The 16,415-nt window shown below is 35.6% G+C and overlaps 1 protein-coding gene across 1 annotated transcript; it reads left to right on the top strand.

The window, feature by feature from the left end:
- The first annotated feature begins 6,841 nt into the window (after positions 1-6,841).
- LOC108762717 (uncharacterized) lies at positions 6,842-16,241 on the top strand. The gene is made up of 6 exons (XM_018509845.1): positions 6,842-8,095; positions 13,368-13,484; positions 13,790-13,865; positions 13,966-14,131; positions 14,805-14,942; positions 15,185-16,241. Exons 1-6 carry the CDS (start codon positions 7,740-7,742, stop codon positions 15,484-15,486), a joined length of 1,155 nt encoding a protein of 384 aa, XP_018365347.1. The 5' UTR covers positions 6,842-7,739; the 3' UTR covers positions 15,487-16,241.
- Positions 16,242-16,415: the final 174 nt, after the last annotated feature.

The raw sequence follows: 16,415 nt of genomic DNA, 5'->3' as shown, positions 1-16,415 counted from the left end.
GGGGGGAGCCACTCACAGCGCTTGAGACTACAAAGCTCCTAAGCACCGGTCGCTGTGATTGGTGGTGTCCAATCGAGACGTGGTCAATCAGGATCACCTCCTCCCCGCTATAGTCTGATTCCGACCTTAGGGGCTCCACACAATAAAAGGAACAGGAAACAGAGAACAGAGAATAAGAATTTCAACTTATCAGAAATCATATATTTTGGAATACGCTCGCGCAGGGTGTATTTTTGTGTTCCCTGTTCCTTTTATTAGTACAAAATGTCGATTTTTTATTTATTTTGTGCTATTCCCTTTTTTACAATTGCGAATTACGACAATCTGTCTAACATTCAGTAAGGGATCATTTATATTAGCCATAACCGTACATGATAGTTTGTAAGAATTGATTAATCATATTCGAGTGTTCCTCTCTCATTCAATTGCAAGAGAGGAATGCTCGACTGTAATTAGTCAATTCTTACAGATAACCGAGGGGGTAACCACTAGCTGAAATATTGTCCCACAGATTACATGACATCATACGATTTCATCTGATTATAAATAATTTTTTTCACTACATATCAAATCATTTGTAAAATATACGAATTTATTTAATATTATACAATGATTTCTCATGGTTGCATATGTAATTATCGGATTATACATAGAGATTTCATATGAATTTTATAATGATTTCGAAGACTCTGTCCCACGATTACATTAAGTGGTTACCCCTCGCAGATAACGGTATACGGACAGTATAAAAGTTAAATCTATGCTAAAAGTTGAATCCACGTGGCTAAAAGTTGAATCTCTGCTATGCACGCAGTTGTACTGTCATCACAAATGTCGGTATTCGCGTACATTTGGAAAAGTTCACAGTTTTTAATCCAATTCTTAAATTCCTTTGGTGTGGATTTCCACATTAAGCTAAATTTTGTTTGGTGCAAAATGCTCCATGATTCCACACTACAGTTGCCTGTTTGTATTTGTTGTGTGCCGAAACGGAGCATTGCATGCTCCGATTTGAAGGAGAAAACACTGCAATGTATTTGCAGGCGATAAAATCTCGAATTTAATGATCAAAATTGATTTCAAAATTCTCTGTGTTATATTATCTATTTTCTGTTTATTTTCATAATAAAAAGTCGTTTATCATGTGAGGAGAAGAATAAGTATCTCATCTCTAAAATTATAACTTAATTCTCCAAAAACATTTCCATTCTAGACGGAAATATTTCTCTTATCAATTAGTGCTACTGTGTGTATTACCTTGATTAAAACGTCAAGGTCCAATAGATTAGAATAGTATTATCCAATAGATTAGAATAGTATTATTTGTATCTACAAATTCTTCGTCTACCCATAAGCTGTCCCCCTCCTAACACGTTAAGAGTACTTTTTGTTTTGTTATCAGAAAAAATTTCTGATAACGAAATAAAAAATATCCTTGACGTATTAATCTTATCGCAACCTTATGCAGTATACAGAAATAATAATATTAACAACAGATCAATTATTCTTTTGAATTAATAATTAATTCCTCTCTTGAATTAATAATTGATAAGATCAATTTATTGCATTAAAACAAGAGTAACAAATATAATAAATTTAAGTAGATTTAAGACTCAGCTCTTTTTACCTTTTATTATTGTTAAATTTAAGTTTATATATATTTTTACGTTTATGTGATAAATCTTTATCTGATGTTATAACGCAATCTATACAGCACAGATCATTTCAGCGATATACAGAATATATATATGTTCCGAAATTTGCAAATTAAAATACAATAAAAAATTTTTTTTTTTTAAATTTAAGTAAAAAGTTATTTGTAAATTTTTATTTTAAGCGATAATTTGTGAAAAAATAAGTGTTTAAGTATAGCCAATTATGGACTGCGTTTAAACGCTGAAGTATGCGCTGAACTAATACTACTGTACGCGCGATTGGACAGGTGACTGTCTAAACGTACAATTTTTGTAATTAGCTACATTTAACCTCTTATATCTGAAAAAACTATTGCGTGAAATAAAAATGTATACATAACTTTTTACTCAATTTTTTAAATACTTCCTTGCTGTAGTATTTTGATTCGCGAATTTCGGGACACCCTGTATATATTGCAAACATTACGATAATATTGTAAGCTTTGTGCTGACACCAATTTGGTTTGAAATCGATATTCAAGATTATTATTTATTCTAAATTTAAGAATTTTCTATTTAAAAGTAAAATATTCCTCTGTTAAAATAATAAATAGGATTGTCCTTATACATTGATCTTATTTTATGATAGAATAGAATTGAATTTGGAAATCTTTTTCATAGGTGTCGCATATCTTTAGAAATAACAGAAATAAACGCGTTTTGAAAATAAATAAATTACCTTCTATTTTTTTATGTTTATAGGAATTCATCTTTACATCGCTACCTCAATAATTAATTAATTCAGAATTAATTAATTCCGAAAAAGAAATTTAAAAAATCGAGTAGAGTATTTGTGAATAATTAAGGTACATTAAATATTTATGAACACACAAGATGCATTTTGAGATATATCGAAAATATTTAAAAAATCTGAACTGCGTCATATATTTCATTATCTCAACAAATTTGTTTATCTGATAGAGAGATGTATGTTTAATATAATGACGCGCATAGTCGGTGACTCATCCTGTGTTTACTTCAATAGCTGTGTACTGCGTTCTTCGTTAAAGCGAACGATAAGCTGCGGATGAGATGTTTTGGCATAACGAGTGAAAGTACGCACCTCTATTTCTTTTTGTATAATTAAAGTTAACAGGAATTTCGTAAGCATCGGTGCGGGAGATCGTGTAAATTAATGGTTGGACCCGGTTAGATCCATGAGCGTAGCCAGGAATTTATTTAGGAGAAATAAGCTAGGGCCAAATCGAATCGATGTCGATTCCATTGTCATTTCTCACTGGGAAATTAGAATCGAGGCTTTTAAGCTCGAGGAGAAATAGAGAAAAATTATCCAGAATTGGGACGTCTTCTTTTTTTTTACGTCCCAATATTATACACACCTTATACCGTCTTATTTATTCTTCCTTTGCGAATTTTCGTCCCTGCCAGAATAAAATACCATAAGATCGGAGAAAGAATAAGATAACGAAGAAGAGAAAAAAGAAGCTCATGACGTCAGAAAGAGGAAGGGGACAAGTCTTTATAAAGAGTAGCGAGGGAAAACTGACCTACTCCACTGTCTCTTTTAAAGTTAAAGCGTACGGAGAGTAATTGACCAATCGCGTGCACGATACGCGAGACTTCAATGGCGTAGCGCGGCACTCGTCGCTTCTCGACTCGCGATTGGTCGACATATCTCTCTCTTATTATTCCAATACGCGCATATACGATTTCAATGTAGCTTCAACCATGGTGTAAGAATATATAAAGGTGTCCCATTGCGCATAATAGCGATAGCAATACCGGAAACAACCAATTAAACTTTGGCCTCTATGCACTTTCCTATATGCGTATAATAGCGCTGGCATATTGGAACAGCCAATCAAATTTTGGCCCCAAATTCATTCTCCTACCGCGCATCCTCAGGAACGATACACCTTGTCTTCTTACATCATGGCTTCAACTACATGCGATTAATTAATTCGAATATTTAGCATTAAATCAACGAATGCGCTCGTTTAAGGAAACGTGTCGGAAAACCTGTCGCAGCTGTTGGAATATTTTAACTGGACTAACGTGTCGCGGATATGAAAGGGACAGGAAACCGGTTTAACGATATTTTAAAACTTACCTTCTTTCTCCCCAACTAGTTCACTCAATTTGTAACATACCGACAGGTGTACATATGTGTCATTAATGAAGAAACATAACAGTGTACCTCTTGGGAATTAAGTAATAATGATAACTGAGAATGATTAAACATATCAAGACTACTGAAAAAGATAATCGACTTATGTAATTCATTCCTGTCAATGTAGATTAACATATTAATCTCAATTGTACTCATTTTTTATTTTTTTCTTGTTCTAAGAAGTGGAAAAAAGCAATTACAATCAATTAAACCGAGATTAAAGTTTATCTAGTTTGATAAAAATGGTTCCCAGCAAACCATGAATATAATGCTACATATATCGTAGATGTAAATAATGTATATTAATTTATATATATGTTACATAGCAATTATATTTGTGTTTGCTTCATAAATTTGTGTTTGGATCATAAAAAAAGTAAATAAATATTTCCCAGACAGCACACAATATTTATAAAATATTTACAAAATATTTATAAATATTTATAAGGCTTATTTTAAATATGTTGTAAATATCTTTGTGGTTTTAGATTGTATAGATTATAAACATTATTATGAAATATTTATTTATATTTATCATAAATATTACATTAAATACTTAATCTATCTTTTAATAATATTTCGAATAAAGTTTTATATAAAATATGTATAAAATATTTATATAACACTTCACAAAAAGTAAATAATAATAAATATTTTATCATAAATATTCTGTGCTGTTTGGGTTATGCAGCTGTGTTTGTTGTTTGGGAGAAGAGACAAGAGAGAAATTATTTTATATAGATTTTATTAAATACATATATATTAGACTGCTAAGAAAAAAAAATTTTTTTTAAATCAGCCACTTAAATCAAAAGCTTCCATTTCATGCCAAAAGAACACTCCTAAATTTTTATAAAAAAATATTAAGATTTAGAGGATCCTAACCACTAGACGATCACGGCCACACGCTTGGGACCTTGCTAAAATCGACCTTGAACTCGAAATTTGGTCATTTTTTCACATTAATTGGGCTATATTTCTTAACATACAGTACCACATTTGAAATCCGGATTAAGTCATTTTTGCATCAAATCAAACATCTATTAAGGAAAATCGAAACTTTGATTTAAAGATTGTTCACTAGCGACCTCTAAATCTTAATATTTTTAAATAAAAATTGAAGAGTGTTCTTTTAGCATGAAATGGAAGCTTTTAAGTTAAGTGGCCGATTAAAAAAAAAATTTTTTTTTCTTGGCAGTCTAATATACATATTTCTCTTATGCACGAGAGATTTGTTTTCGACATCGGAGAAAAATAAATATGACGCGCGCGCACACTTGAAGCTATTATGCCTACCACGTGAATTTAGGCACTTGTCAAAGCGTGAAGATGAGAGAAGTGTTTCGATATGTGCATAAGTTCACGTAAGAGACTAATAGCAAAAAAATCGAATAAAGAAAACTCTTCATTTTTTTCCTATTTTTATAGAATTAAAAAAAGATGAAGAGAGTAAGTTAAATTGAAATCAAAGTTGACCGAAACATAAATAAGAATTAGAAGATAAACAATAAGTTAAACTGAGATTAAAGTTATCATAAATGTAAAATTAATGTTAATCCCGGTTCAATTTATTCTTTATCTTCTTCTAATTCTTAGATTTAGAAAAAGATAAAGAGTAATGGCTGGTTTATACTTCCGTCTTAATCTTAGTCTTAAAAATTGGCAACATAGAATGCCATAAGATCGTTTATGCTTCCTCAGTCTTAATCGTAGTCTTAATCTTAGTCCCAAGACAGTTTCTATCTTTTAACTATAGTCCTTAAGATTAAGTTAGGACTAATTCTAAGACTAAGATTAAGACCGAAGCATAAACCAGGAATAAATTGAACCGAGATTAAAATTAATCTTACATTTATATGAAATCAAGGATTAATCTTACACGATGAAAAAATTTATGATATTAGATTTGTTCTGACATTGCAATTTTTACACTCAGAATCTTCACCTTCCCTCTCTCTCGCACAAATATATATTTATTTCGTTTTATAAGTACAAATTTGTGAGGATCTTGAGCAACACGCGAATAGACCTTCTAATGACTTTATAAATGCAGAGCTGTTTAAAATACTTTCATTTGAAAAAGAGTATTTGCGAGACAATTGCATTTTGTATTTTATGGGAGCATATAAAAGTATTTTGTATTTTAAATACTAAGAGATTGACAATCAATCTTATTATTTAAATTACAAAATAGATATAAAAACTTTCAATCTTTTGATTTTAAATACAAAATACACTTGTATTGCAAATTAATATTATATTTTAAATCACCCAGACAACACAGAATATTTATAATAAATATTTATTACTCCTTTTTTGAAATGTTATATAAATTTTATACGTATTTTACATAAAACTTTATTCGAAATATTATTAAAAAGCTAAATATTTAATGTAATATTTATAATAAGTATAAATAAATAGTTCTAAGTATCTTTTATTTGAATTATAATTGTCTTTTTAAGTATTTCCATAGCATTTACAACAAGATATTTACAATAAATATTTCATAATATTTATAATAAATTATTTATGATTTACAAAATATTTATACAAAAATATTTACAAAATATTTAAAATAAGCCATATATAATAAATATTTTTTTAATATTGTGTGCTGTCTGGGTAAAGTACCCACTTCAAATGTCTGCCCCTCTCTTCCCAGTCCATATAAGTACGCACAAAAGGAAAGGAGAAGGGAGGATTTCACATCGATCTTTTCCCAAGATATTTTCCGAGATCCTATCGACGAGATTCTTTCTCCTTTTCGTACGCAAAATCACGCGATCGTGATAAGCGCGACTCGCGTGCGACTGTCACGTGTTGTGCCTGCATGCAGAGCGGGGACAGGAGCGAGAAAAAAAGAGTGAGAGAGAGAGATAGAGTGAGAGGGAGAGAGAGAGAGAGAGAGAGAGAGAGAGAAAGGGAGAGAGAGAGTGGGAGTGCTGAGATCAGGCGCTGGAGAGAGCGCGACGTATATACACATATATATGAACGAAATAATACTAGACTCGTAGAGCGTATACGTCAGTCGGCCTCCATCGCGCGCGCGCGTCATCGTCGGGTCGTGCAAAACGGCGCATAAAGCGCATAATTTCGCAGACTCCACGCAAAAGATCCGTGTCGGCCTCGGGTTGATCTGCCCAGTCATCATCATCATCACTGCGATCGTCATCGAACATCGTCGACATCAACGGAGAACGTGACTTCATCCCCCGAGAAACGACGAAGTGCGCGGCGACAAAGAGATCGAATTGCGTGCGCGCGTACTGGGGCAGGTACACAGCCTATTAAAAGGCAACTAGAGGGAGAGAGAGAGAGAGAGAGAGGAGACAACATTGTCGAGTGACAATAGTGACGTATAGGTGGACAGGGGTGGCCCATCAGGGCGAAGGGGTGTGTTGCTCCTCGGCCAACAGCTGTAGCTGAGCGGCACCGTTTTTCTCCGTCTTGCGATTCGATCCTACGCGTTCCGTCTCGCTTCTACGCTCTATCCTTTCCCCTTCCCCCCGCTCTAGACGGCGGCAGCAGCAGCAGCAGCAGCAGCTGAGAGGAAGACTCTCGGCGGGGCGCACGTCGTCGCGTCGCGTCGCGTCGCACTCACCCTAGAGGCTGTCACGCGCGCTATTAATATACCCCTCCGTGGCGCACGGCAGTCGTCCACGAACGTCTTTCGAGCGCGGACGGTAGCGGGGGAGTATCTGTGCCATGCACGGCGAGTAGGAGCCGTGTAGGACGAAGCGAATCGGCGGAGGAGAGACGCCCGCACCGGGAAACGCACCGCCCGCGCCGCCAAGGAGACTATTAGGTGACAGAGAGAGAGAGAGAGAAGGCGCGCTCGTGCACGCTGGACGTCGTGGAGCGCCGTCGACGCCGCCGACGACTGATACTACTACGACGACGACGTCGATCCGATGATGCACCCCGATCCGGAGATGATGGAGCGACTCTGGGCGTGGGATCGCGTCCTGGCCGGTCGCCGGGTCATGGAACGTGTCATGGAGTGGATTTTCTTGGACGTGTGGTGCTGGATGTATCGGCGAGCGATGGGAATCGAGCGCGAGAACGTCGACGGCAACGCAGCGGCGTCGTCGTCGCCGCTGTCCCAGGAAACGTCCGCGTCGTCGGCCGGCCGCACCGATCCACCATCCGTGGGGTGCAAGAGCGAGGTGTGCCGGTACATCGCCGCCGGCGAGAAGACGCTGCTCTGGGAGAACAGCGCCTTCTTCGTCAACCTCTACCTGTTCATCGTGCTCATCGCGATATTCTGGTGAGTCGCCAGTCGGTTGAGTCGGTCCAGTCCGGTGTTGATGTGCGCGCGCGCACGCACGTGCGCGTGCGTTGTTCTTTCCGTTGTTCCAAAGCCGTTTCCTTCGACCTGCGTTGTAAAAAGCAGACAAAGGAACGTTCTTTCGAGCACTCCCGCGCTCGTCGACTCGTTCTTCATCTGCTGGCGGCTCCGACAGTTTCGCTCGCTCGCGACGTTCACGTCAAAGAAGATCTCTCTTGTAACGGGCCTTCTACGATAAAGTGACGTTGGTCATCATAAATTAGAAGTCAGAAGCTAAAAATTAACGGCTGTAATTGATCAATTTCTAGACTTCTAACTTCTGATTTGACTAATGGCTTATCGTAGAATGTCTCTTAGTCTTTGTTTTCCAACGCATCATTGCTTCCGCTGGACCTCTACTCTTGAAATGGAGTTGTACGAAAGACTAAGGAAATACTTTTGCCCGTATTTCATAGTCAGGTCCTATGGGTCTTTTACAAGAAGCCATTAATCATAAATCAGAAGTCAGAAGCTAAAAATTGACGACTGTGACTGATCAGTTTTCCACCTTCTAACTTCTAATTAATGACTAGTGGCTTATTGAATGCCTGTTATATTTAAGATTTCCTTAAATTTATCTTCAGATGCTCTACAAATTATTTTATTGGTTACTGAGCATCTAAAGATAATTTTAAGGAAGCCTTAAATATAAGGTCTGACTATGAATACGGGTATTAGTATGCGTTACTATTACATAGTATTTCTCTAGTTTTTCGTATACGTTCCTTTTAAAGTGGCTCAGGGGTCTTTTATACCTAAACTAGGTTTTCTTTGTTACTGGTATATCCAGGTAAAAAAAAGATTCAATATGAATAAAGCACACTTCCTGTGCTCAAAATGAAAAGGTCGAGATATAATAGAAAGCAATGGGGGGGGGGGGGGGGGGGGGGGAGGGACACTAAATTTCAACCTTAGAAGTCATGTACAGAAATATCAGATTGAAATCTACTGTCTATATCTTGTAGCATACAATTAACCCTTACCGTACTAATATGGGTAACTAGTGACCGAGCGATTCGTGCAAGTTTCTTTTGAGTCTTTCGATAATTATAAATTATACTACATTTTATTATTTTTCAAAATAAAGAGTCAATATTTATTCTAGAAAGTTGAAAGTATGTTGGTGAATTTTTAGAGATTTTTTTTATTATTTTGAAGAGGTGAAAACGTTTTTGATGAGTACGGATGAGGCACCAAATTGTAGATGGTACGGTAAGGGTTAAGCTTACAGAAACGTTGCTGTAACATTGGCTGCGTTCAGCAGAGAAAGCAGCTTTTCTAAAATTCTTCATTACGATTGATTCCTACCTTCCTTACGTATCTAAATGTACAAACCAATTATATCGAGGTATTTTACAACCATTGCAAAGCTGTTTTTTTCTGAACGCAGTCATCTGTTACTGCAATATTGCTGGAGTAATCTGTGTTTTATGGATGTATTATATTTTGTCGAGGGTAACTTTTCGCTTTGTTTTTTATTCATACAGCACAGAAACTTGCAGCATCATTGCCGCAATATTTGCAGTGTTATCGCAATATCGCAGGAACGATCCGTGCTATCCGCGTATATCTAGTCGGACAAAAAAGGAACTCGGAGGAAGATTCGGAGAATCTTACGCAGTTCGCGAGAGAGCGTTTCTTGCCATTTGAAGAGCTCTGCGTTTAAAGGACACGGTTCTCCCATTCGCCTGCACTCGCCGTCACTCTCCTCTAGTCGTCGGCGTGTCTTTATGCCGGCTGTACGTTATTACGTTGACGGTTATCGTCTTCGTTGCGTCTTTCCCGTCTTCACGTGCGCCGCGCCGCGCCTCCGGCCGTCCGTGACGTCACGCCGCGCGGCGCGGCATTACAGCTGTTTTACGTTTCGTGTGCACAAGAGTAACTTCGCTTTCTAGGTCAAGGCCCCCTTTCCGAACGGACGCTCGTGGGGACTTGGCGCGATACGCGCGCAGTGCGCACACCAGCGCACACGCACGCACACGTAATCGCGGACGAGTGTGCAGTGTCGTAATCGCGTGTCCGATTATTCGTAGTAAAGCGCGTAAATGCGCGGTATTATTTGGAATGACGATCGGCGTCAACAAGACATACTTCATCGTCCGCTGTTTACGTACATGTATTAACGCACGCTTCACTTCCGCTTCACTATGCTAGAAGTTCTCGTATCTATATGCTTACTTCTTTCGTATACTTGCGTTTTAAAGTCTTCTTTTATGTCTCCCATCCAATTTGCGGTTTTAATTTACACCTCGTATATTTGATTTAAGTTCTCATTTTTTATTTACGACGTTTTTACTTTATCTCGCTTCCTTCCCAGATAATATACTGTCTCTCGTGAATGAAAAATCGCTTTTGCGATCTGCGTGATTTTCCTAATCTTTTTCCGAATTTTTGTTCGACTAGATAAAAGAATAATATAAAAAGTTACGCTCGGCAAAATATAAAGTTTTTTTACGGTTTTAATTTGTGCTGTATGGATATAACATTCTTCAACGAAAGTAACGAAGACAAATTAAATTAATCCTTTAATACCTTTGGGTCATTCGTGTCCTGTGCATTTTTTTTCTTTGAAATAGACTATTTCAAAGAAATAGAACAAGTTCCTTCGTATTCTTTAACTAGCATAACTCCGAAGTTCACCTCTGGGTCACAAATGACTCAACGTGCGTACGGAGTGTACATTTTTTTGTAACTAAAAAAAATTTTTTTCTTTATATCCAACTAATTCTCGGTTGTATTACAGGAATATTTCGCGAATTATTAAAAAAAGAATTTAACCCCAAAACAACATATTAATAAATACAATTTTTAGCATCCTTGTGCTAAATGTTGTCATATAATAATATTATATATTATGTTGTCTGTAATGTTATAAAGAACATTTTCCTAATAAATTATAAGTTTTTTTTAACACAATAGCAATAATAAAATGCATTGTTTCAAATGTAAATGCAATATATCTTCAATTTATAGCCATTCATGCATATTAAAAAAACATCATTTTCAGGTTACTCAATAACTAAACTTTTTGGACAGTCGACACTTAAACTATTTTTTTTTTATAGCTTGCAATGTCAATTTTAAGATATTGAATCATATTTTTCCTTTAAACATTTTTCTTTTAGAGTTTTACATTTGTGTCCATGAAACGATCCATTTTTTTCATTTTGTTAATTATATTTAGTTGTAACAATTTATCTACAATTTGTTATGAATATATACAGGTGTACAAATACAAGATGTCAAAATATACGTAAAAATCGTTTAATAATTTTTATATACTCGTAAAAGTGATAAAAATTAATCCAGAACACGAATGACCGAACGTGTGTAGTAAGGGTGCCCAAAACTAAGGTGTGTACTAAGAGTTAATTTAATCAAATAAATAATTTTTGTTCTCAGTGTAGGTTCTTGGTCGAGTGATTTTTCTCAATCCAATTTTCAATGAGGCGCGATTAGTCCAGTTAAGCATAAATGTTTACAAAAAATTGGAAAATGATCTGAACATGAATATCATTAAAAACGACACGTACAAACGATTTGTTTTTCTCGCGATGCAATTTATAGATTTAAATAAAGTGAAGGTGACGCGTGCTACGCATCGAAATGATAAATCGAATCTTTTATTTCGCGTGTGATTTTTGCCGCGCTAGTGTGCGAATTGTTTATTGGATAAGATTGACAGAAATGATTTTGTAATGAGTTATATACGTAATACGAATACATACGCATAGTACATACTTAATACATAATATAGAAATAAATGAAGATCTGTGTCTCACAAATACAGAGAAACCTGATGCCTTTTTCAGTCGAGAGAAAATAGAAATGGATGTATAGGAGCCCATTGTACGAGAATGGCTGCTAAATTTCGAGCTTTTTACAGAATTTATGTATCAATGGATTGTTTCAGATCTTTTTACACACGATATTCACATTTTTTAACTTTGCAAGATTTCGAGATGACATTCATTAATCAGATCTTTGTTAAATTCTGTTGTGAGAAACGTTACTTTCGATTTAAAACAGAATACTTAAAGGGACCTCAGTAAAAAATTTTCAATTTGTTTATATAATTTTTCAAAATTTCTATAACAATTTTATAAATATTTTAAAAAACTTCTCAATTTTTTATACGAGTTAGCAATACTGAGATATTCTGGATTTTTTTTAGAATTTTTTATACATGTAAATTCCGAAATATTCAAAGATTTCTTATTCTATAATTTCCAAAGAAGTTTAAGATATTTTTAGAAACATTCATAAATTTAAAATAAGAGAAATTAAAAATACTATAAAGATGTGTGTGTAGTGAGAATTTTTTTCATCAGAAGAAACAAACAAAATTCTCCGTCATTTTAGCTACAAGTAGATATATATATATATATATATATACAGGGTGTTAGTTAAGTATGTTCCCAAACTCAACAGAGCGATTCTTTGGTTTATTTCAAGTAAAAAAGTCCTTATAAACATGTGTCTTAAACGACTTAGTTTCCGAAATACAGGATAGGTTGAGCAGGAACTCAACCTTGGCCTCCTAGATCACCAGACTTAAATCCTTTGGATTATTTCCTTTGGGGACATCTGAAATCATTGGTTTATACCACCCCAATTGAGAATGAGAATGATTTGAGGAATTGAATAGTTGCTTCATGCGAGGCAATACGTAACACACCTGGTATCTTTGAGCGTGTACGTCAATCTTTGAGAAGAAGGCTCGATGGATGTATCATGGCGCAAAGTGGACACACACATTTTAAACAATTCATCTAATTGTTTTATTACGTCAGAAGAACTGAAACCTGTTTTTGTTTTTCTGTTTTTGACTAGTTTTTGACTAGTTCAAGTTGTATTTCTTTCAAATAAACAGATTATTACGGGAGGGCTCCGATTGCACACATCGCATATTGCACATGTATCGCTGATTGGCCAATTTAAAAATAAAATAATCTCATTGGCAAAACAGTAAAAAATTACTAGGCACCAGTTGATATGAGTGGTGTGTACAATCAGAACTGTAGGCAAACGGGATCCTCCCAATAAAACGACATGCGATCGACTTATCCTTATTTTCTCATTGTATTAAATAAATTAGTATCATGACTCTTTCTGGTTGCTCATTGATCCAAATAAGTCTTATGCTGTACCTACTATGCTTATGCATTTTGTACAAAATAACCCTAATTGTAACACGTGCTGCTTGTTGCAGGATCTATACCTTGATGGGAATGACGTCACCATTATTTCCATATAAACTTGTCGCCGTGTATTGTATTAGCCAATTGATAATCGCTTACAAATTCATGGACACCTTAGCCCCTGCAGTGTAAGTTATCGAAAGAAAGTTATTGCTCGTATTATTGCATCGCACGTTCATTACGTTGTACTTATATTTATTTTATGGAAAAATAATACGTCGAGATAATTCGCTGAATAACGCGTATAATATTTCCATCGTCAAATTATCTCCGATGTGGTTGTACTTATCAATCATTTGCTTATAAATAGTAAAATTACATATTAATAGAACTCGAAGAAATTTCAGTATTCGCTCGTAACAATGTCGCTCTTAAAAAACCCCCCCCCCCCCCCCAAAAAAATAATAGTAATCTTGGTCTTTTATAAATGTAGGGAGCAAAGGGAGTGCTGTGGACTTCATTGGGTATGGCAGACCTTGAAGAAGTTGCGGAGCGAAAAACCAGGATTGGTAAAATTCTCTTTGTCTTCTCACAAGGAGGGAATCTTGGAAAGATCGAAAATTCTAATCTTCTGATTCTAATCTTAATATTCCGTTTACAATTTTTCAGCATTGCATCGTCCTTTGTCTCGTGGCCTTCTTCCTATGGTTCCTCGACCACGTCCATACGTCAACCCTTTGCTTCATGTACTACGGCATGTTACTGGCATGTATGCTACTGCGATTTCCCCTAAAACTGTTTGACAAAGCACGGGAGTACCTCTTGTCACACAAAGGTAATCGAAAACGTCTAAATTTTCCTGACAGAACAGAAGACTCGAATCTTAAATCTTAAAGATTGACTCTAGAAATACCAAGGATCATTATTGATAGTTTCTATTTTTTAGATTAGTATTATAGTAGTATTATATTTCTTGTGTAAAAATAGCTGTTTGAATTTTTTATTTTTATAATTATATATTTTTTATAATGACGAAATATTTGGTTTTTCATCACTTTCTTTATCTTCATAATAATTTATTCGCTTCATCCTTTATAATTAATATAATTATGTACAATGTATAATTATGTAACTTTGACTGGAATACTTGATTGGGAGATGTAATTAAGGAATCGTATTAATCTTTAACTAAGAGAATTTTAAATTTCAACACAAATAACAGAAGATCATATTTGATCAAAGCGGATCTTATTACCTAATAATAGCTTGTAAATTTTTACAAATTCCAATTTAAGCAAACTGCGCGCCGATTATTTATCGGTCTTGAAAGCAGAATTAAATTTACTGAAAAAAATTTTCAGTTCTCTTATATCTTTCCTTCATTGAACTTCGACATTAAATTCCAATCTTTATTAAACTTTTTTTACACACAATTTAATGCGATAATATTTCGTCATATTAATGTTTATATGAGAAAACATTTTTGATTAATCTCACTTATTTTTCAGACTGGCAATGTGACAGTGAAATCGAGGATGAGTTTTTACCTGTGGTAACAGAGGCGAGTTTACTAGTATTAACCCGAGTGGGGGAGACGGGCGATCATTCACCAACACCGACGAGTGTGCAGTCGGACACTCAGAATGGTATGTATTTGACGACAGTTACTTGTCATTCGAGTATAAATTCAACAAATCCCAAAAAACTCACGATTCAGATACTGAATTTTAAATATTTTCAATGTAACTTTTAGAGAGATTATCGATTCCGCATTTTTTTTATATTTATCGCTTTATTTGCTCGATAATTTAAAGCAGAATAAACTTTTTAATCTCCATCTACCATTCGATCTTCTCTGCATCTTTACATCTCATCGCATTGCTTACAGATTCTTTTTACGACGAGGATTTCATAGAAGGCCTCCAGGAGATAGCGTTCAATATGCCCTCCCATGGAGAGGGTAGCACCGACGGTGTCGAACTATCGGAACTGGAGCTCAGCGTCGGCGAGAATGACGCCGAAGAGGATGGTATAAAGTTTCAGAGCGGTCACTTCGAGAAGAGTTCCTCGTCCTCTTCCGAGGAGGAAGTCTTCGACGCGAAAAAAATCGCGGCCAGCAGCGATGAGAGCAACGGCGATAGCGACTTCGAGATAATCGACAAGGAGGAAATAGCAAAGATAGAAATGTGATGAAATTCGATCGAGGTGCAAAAAAATACGGAGGGATTATCGCGCGCGACATTAAGTTACGATGTAAAGCTGAAAGAAAACCATCTCTGATCTCTGTAATCGGCCGCGAACGAGATAAAAAATTTAATCCAGCAACGATAATCAATAGCAACTTCGCTTGAAGTACAATCGTCTCGGCCGAATGTGATGGTAAATTGAGATAAAGAAAATAATATATCATTTAAGTTACATAATTGTCTCCCGATCGCAACGTTGTACTCCCATGCGTACAAAGTATCGATCTTGGTCGAAGATACGAAGAAAGCAAAATTTATTTATTTAGACGAATTCAGTCGAACGCCCGTATCCTTTGTTCTCTACCGCATCTAGTCTTGCGCTACTCTCTCATTGTAAGAAAGGTAACGAAGAGTAGAAAGGCGGGGACTTAAAGAATAAGGGAACTCAACTGTAGATACATATATATGTACAATATGATACCACTGGTATTGTATTTAATGTCTCTGGATGATTAAATAGGCGTATGTACATTTGCAATGTAATAAATATGCACCTGTGTACAAACGTTTTAACCTGAAGAGTCAGTTTGACCTAATTGCTACAATTAAGCAATTGCAACGGCGTTGTACGACAGTAAGGATGTGAAAGGTACCTAAATACGATCAATAAAAAGCTGCACTCCGGTAGCGCAAACAAACATTTTAGATGTAAGAATGTATTATATTGTAACATGTGTCTGTGAGATGTGTAAAAAAAAACAAATGCGCGTGAAACATCGACGAAGTGTTTGTCGAGTCTGACGCGTTTTTGTAGCCCGTTTATAATTGATGTTTGCCGTCTTTCTCTTGTCTACGCATCTCATATATTTGAAAATACACGACAGATGATACAAAAATACGCTGTTGTTATTATGTACACGGCCTTAAAAATAA

Source organism: Trachymyrmex cornetzi, unplaced genomic scaffold (genome assembly GCF_001594075.2).
Source record: "Trachymyrmex cornetzi isolate Tcor2-1 unplaced genomic scaffold, Tcor1.1 scaffold319, whole genome shotgun sequence".
Classification (NCBI taxonomy): domain Eukaryota; kingdom Metazoa; phylum Arthropoda; class Insecta; order Hymenoptera; family Formicidae; genus Trachymyrmex; species Trachymyrmex cornetzi.
The sequence above is the reverse complement of the archived record's forward strand: the minus strand, read 5'-3'. Positions and strand labels throughout refer to the sequence as shown.

Excerpts from the sequence above, each read along its gene's own strand:
- LOC108762717 (XM_018509845.1), top strand. The coding sequence starts at position 7,740 with ATGATGCACCCCGATCCGGAGATGATGGAGCGACTCTGGGCGTGGGAT. Across the intron at positions 13,485-13,789 it reads GACACCTTAGCCCCTGCAGT|GGAGCAAAGGGAGTGCTGTG; the intron begins GTAAGTTATCGA and ends TTATAAATGTAG. Across the intron at positions 13,866-13,965 it reads GGAGCGAAAAACCAGGATTG|CATTGCATCGTCCTTTGTCT; the intron begins GTAAAATTCTCT and ends ACAATTTTTCAG.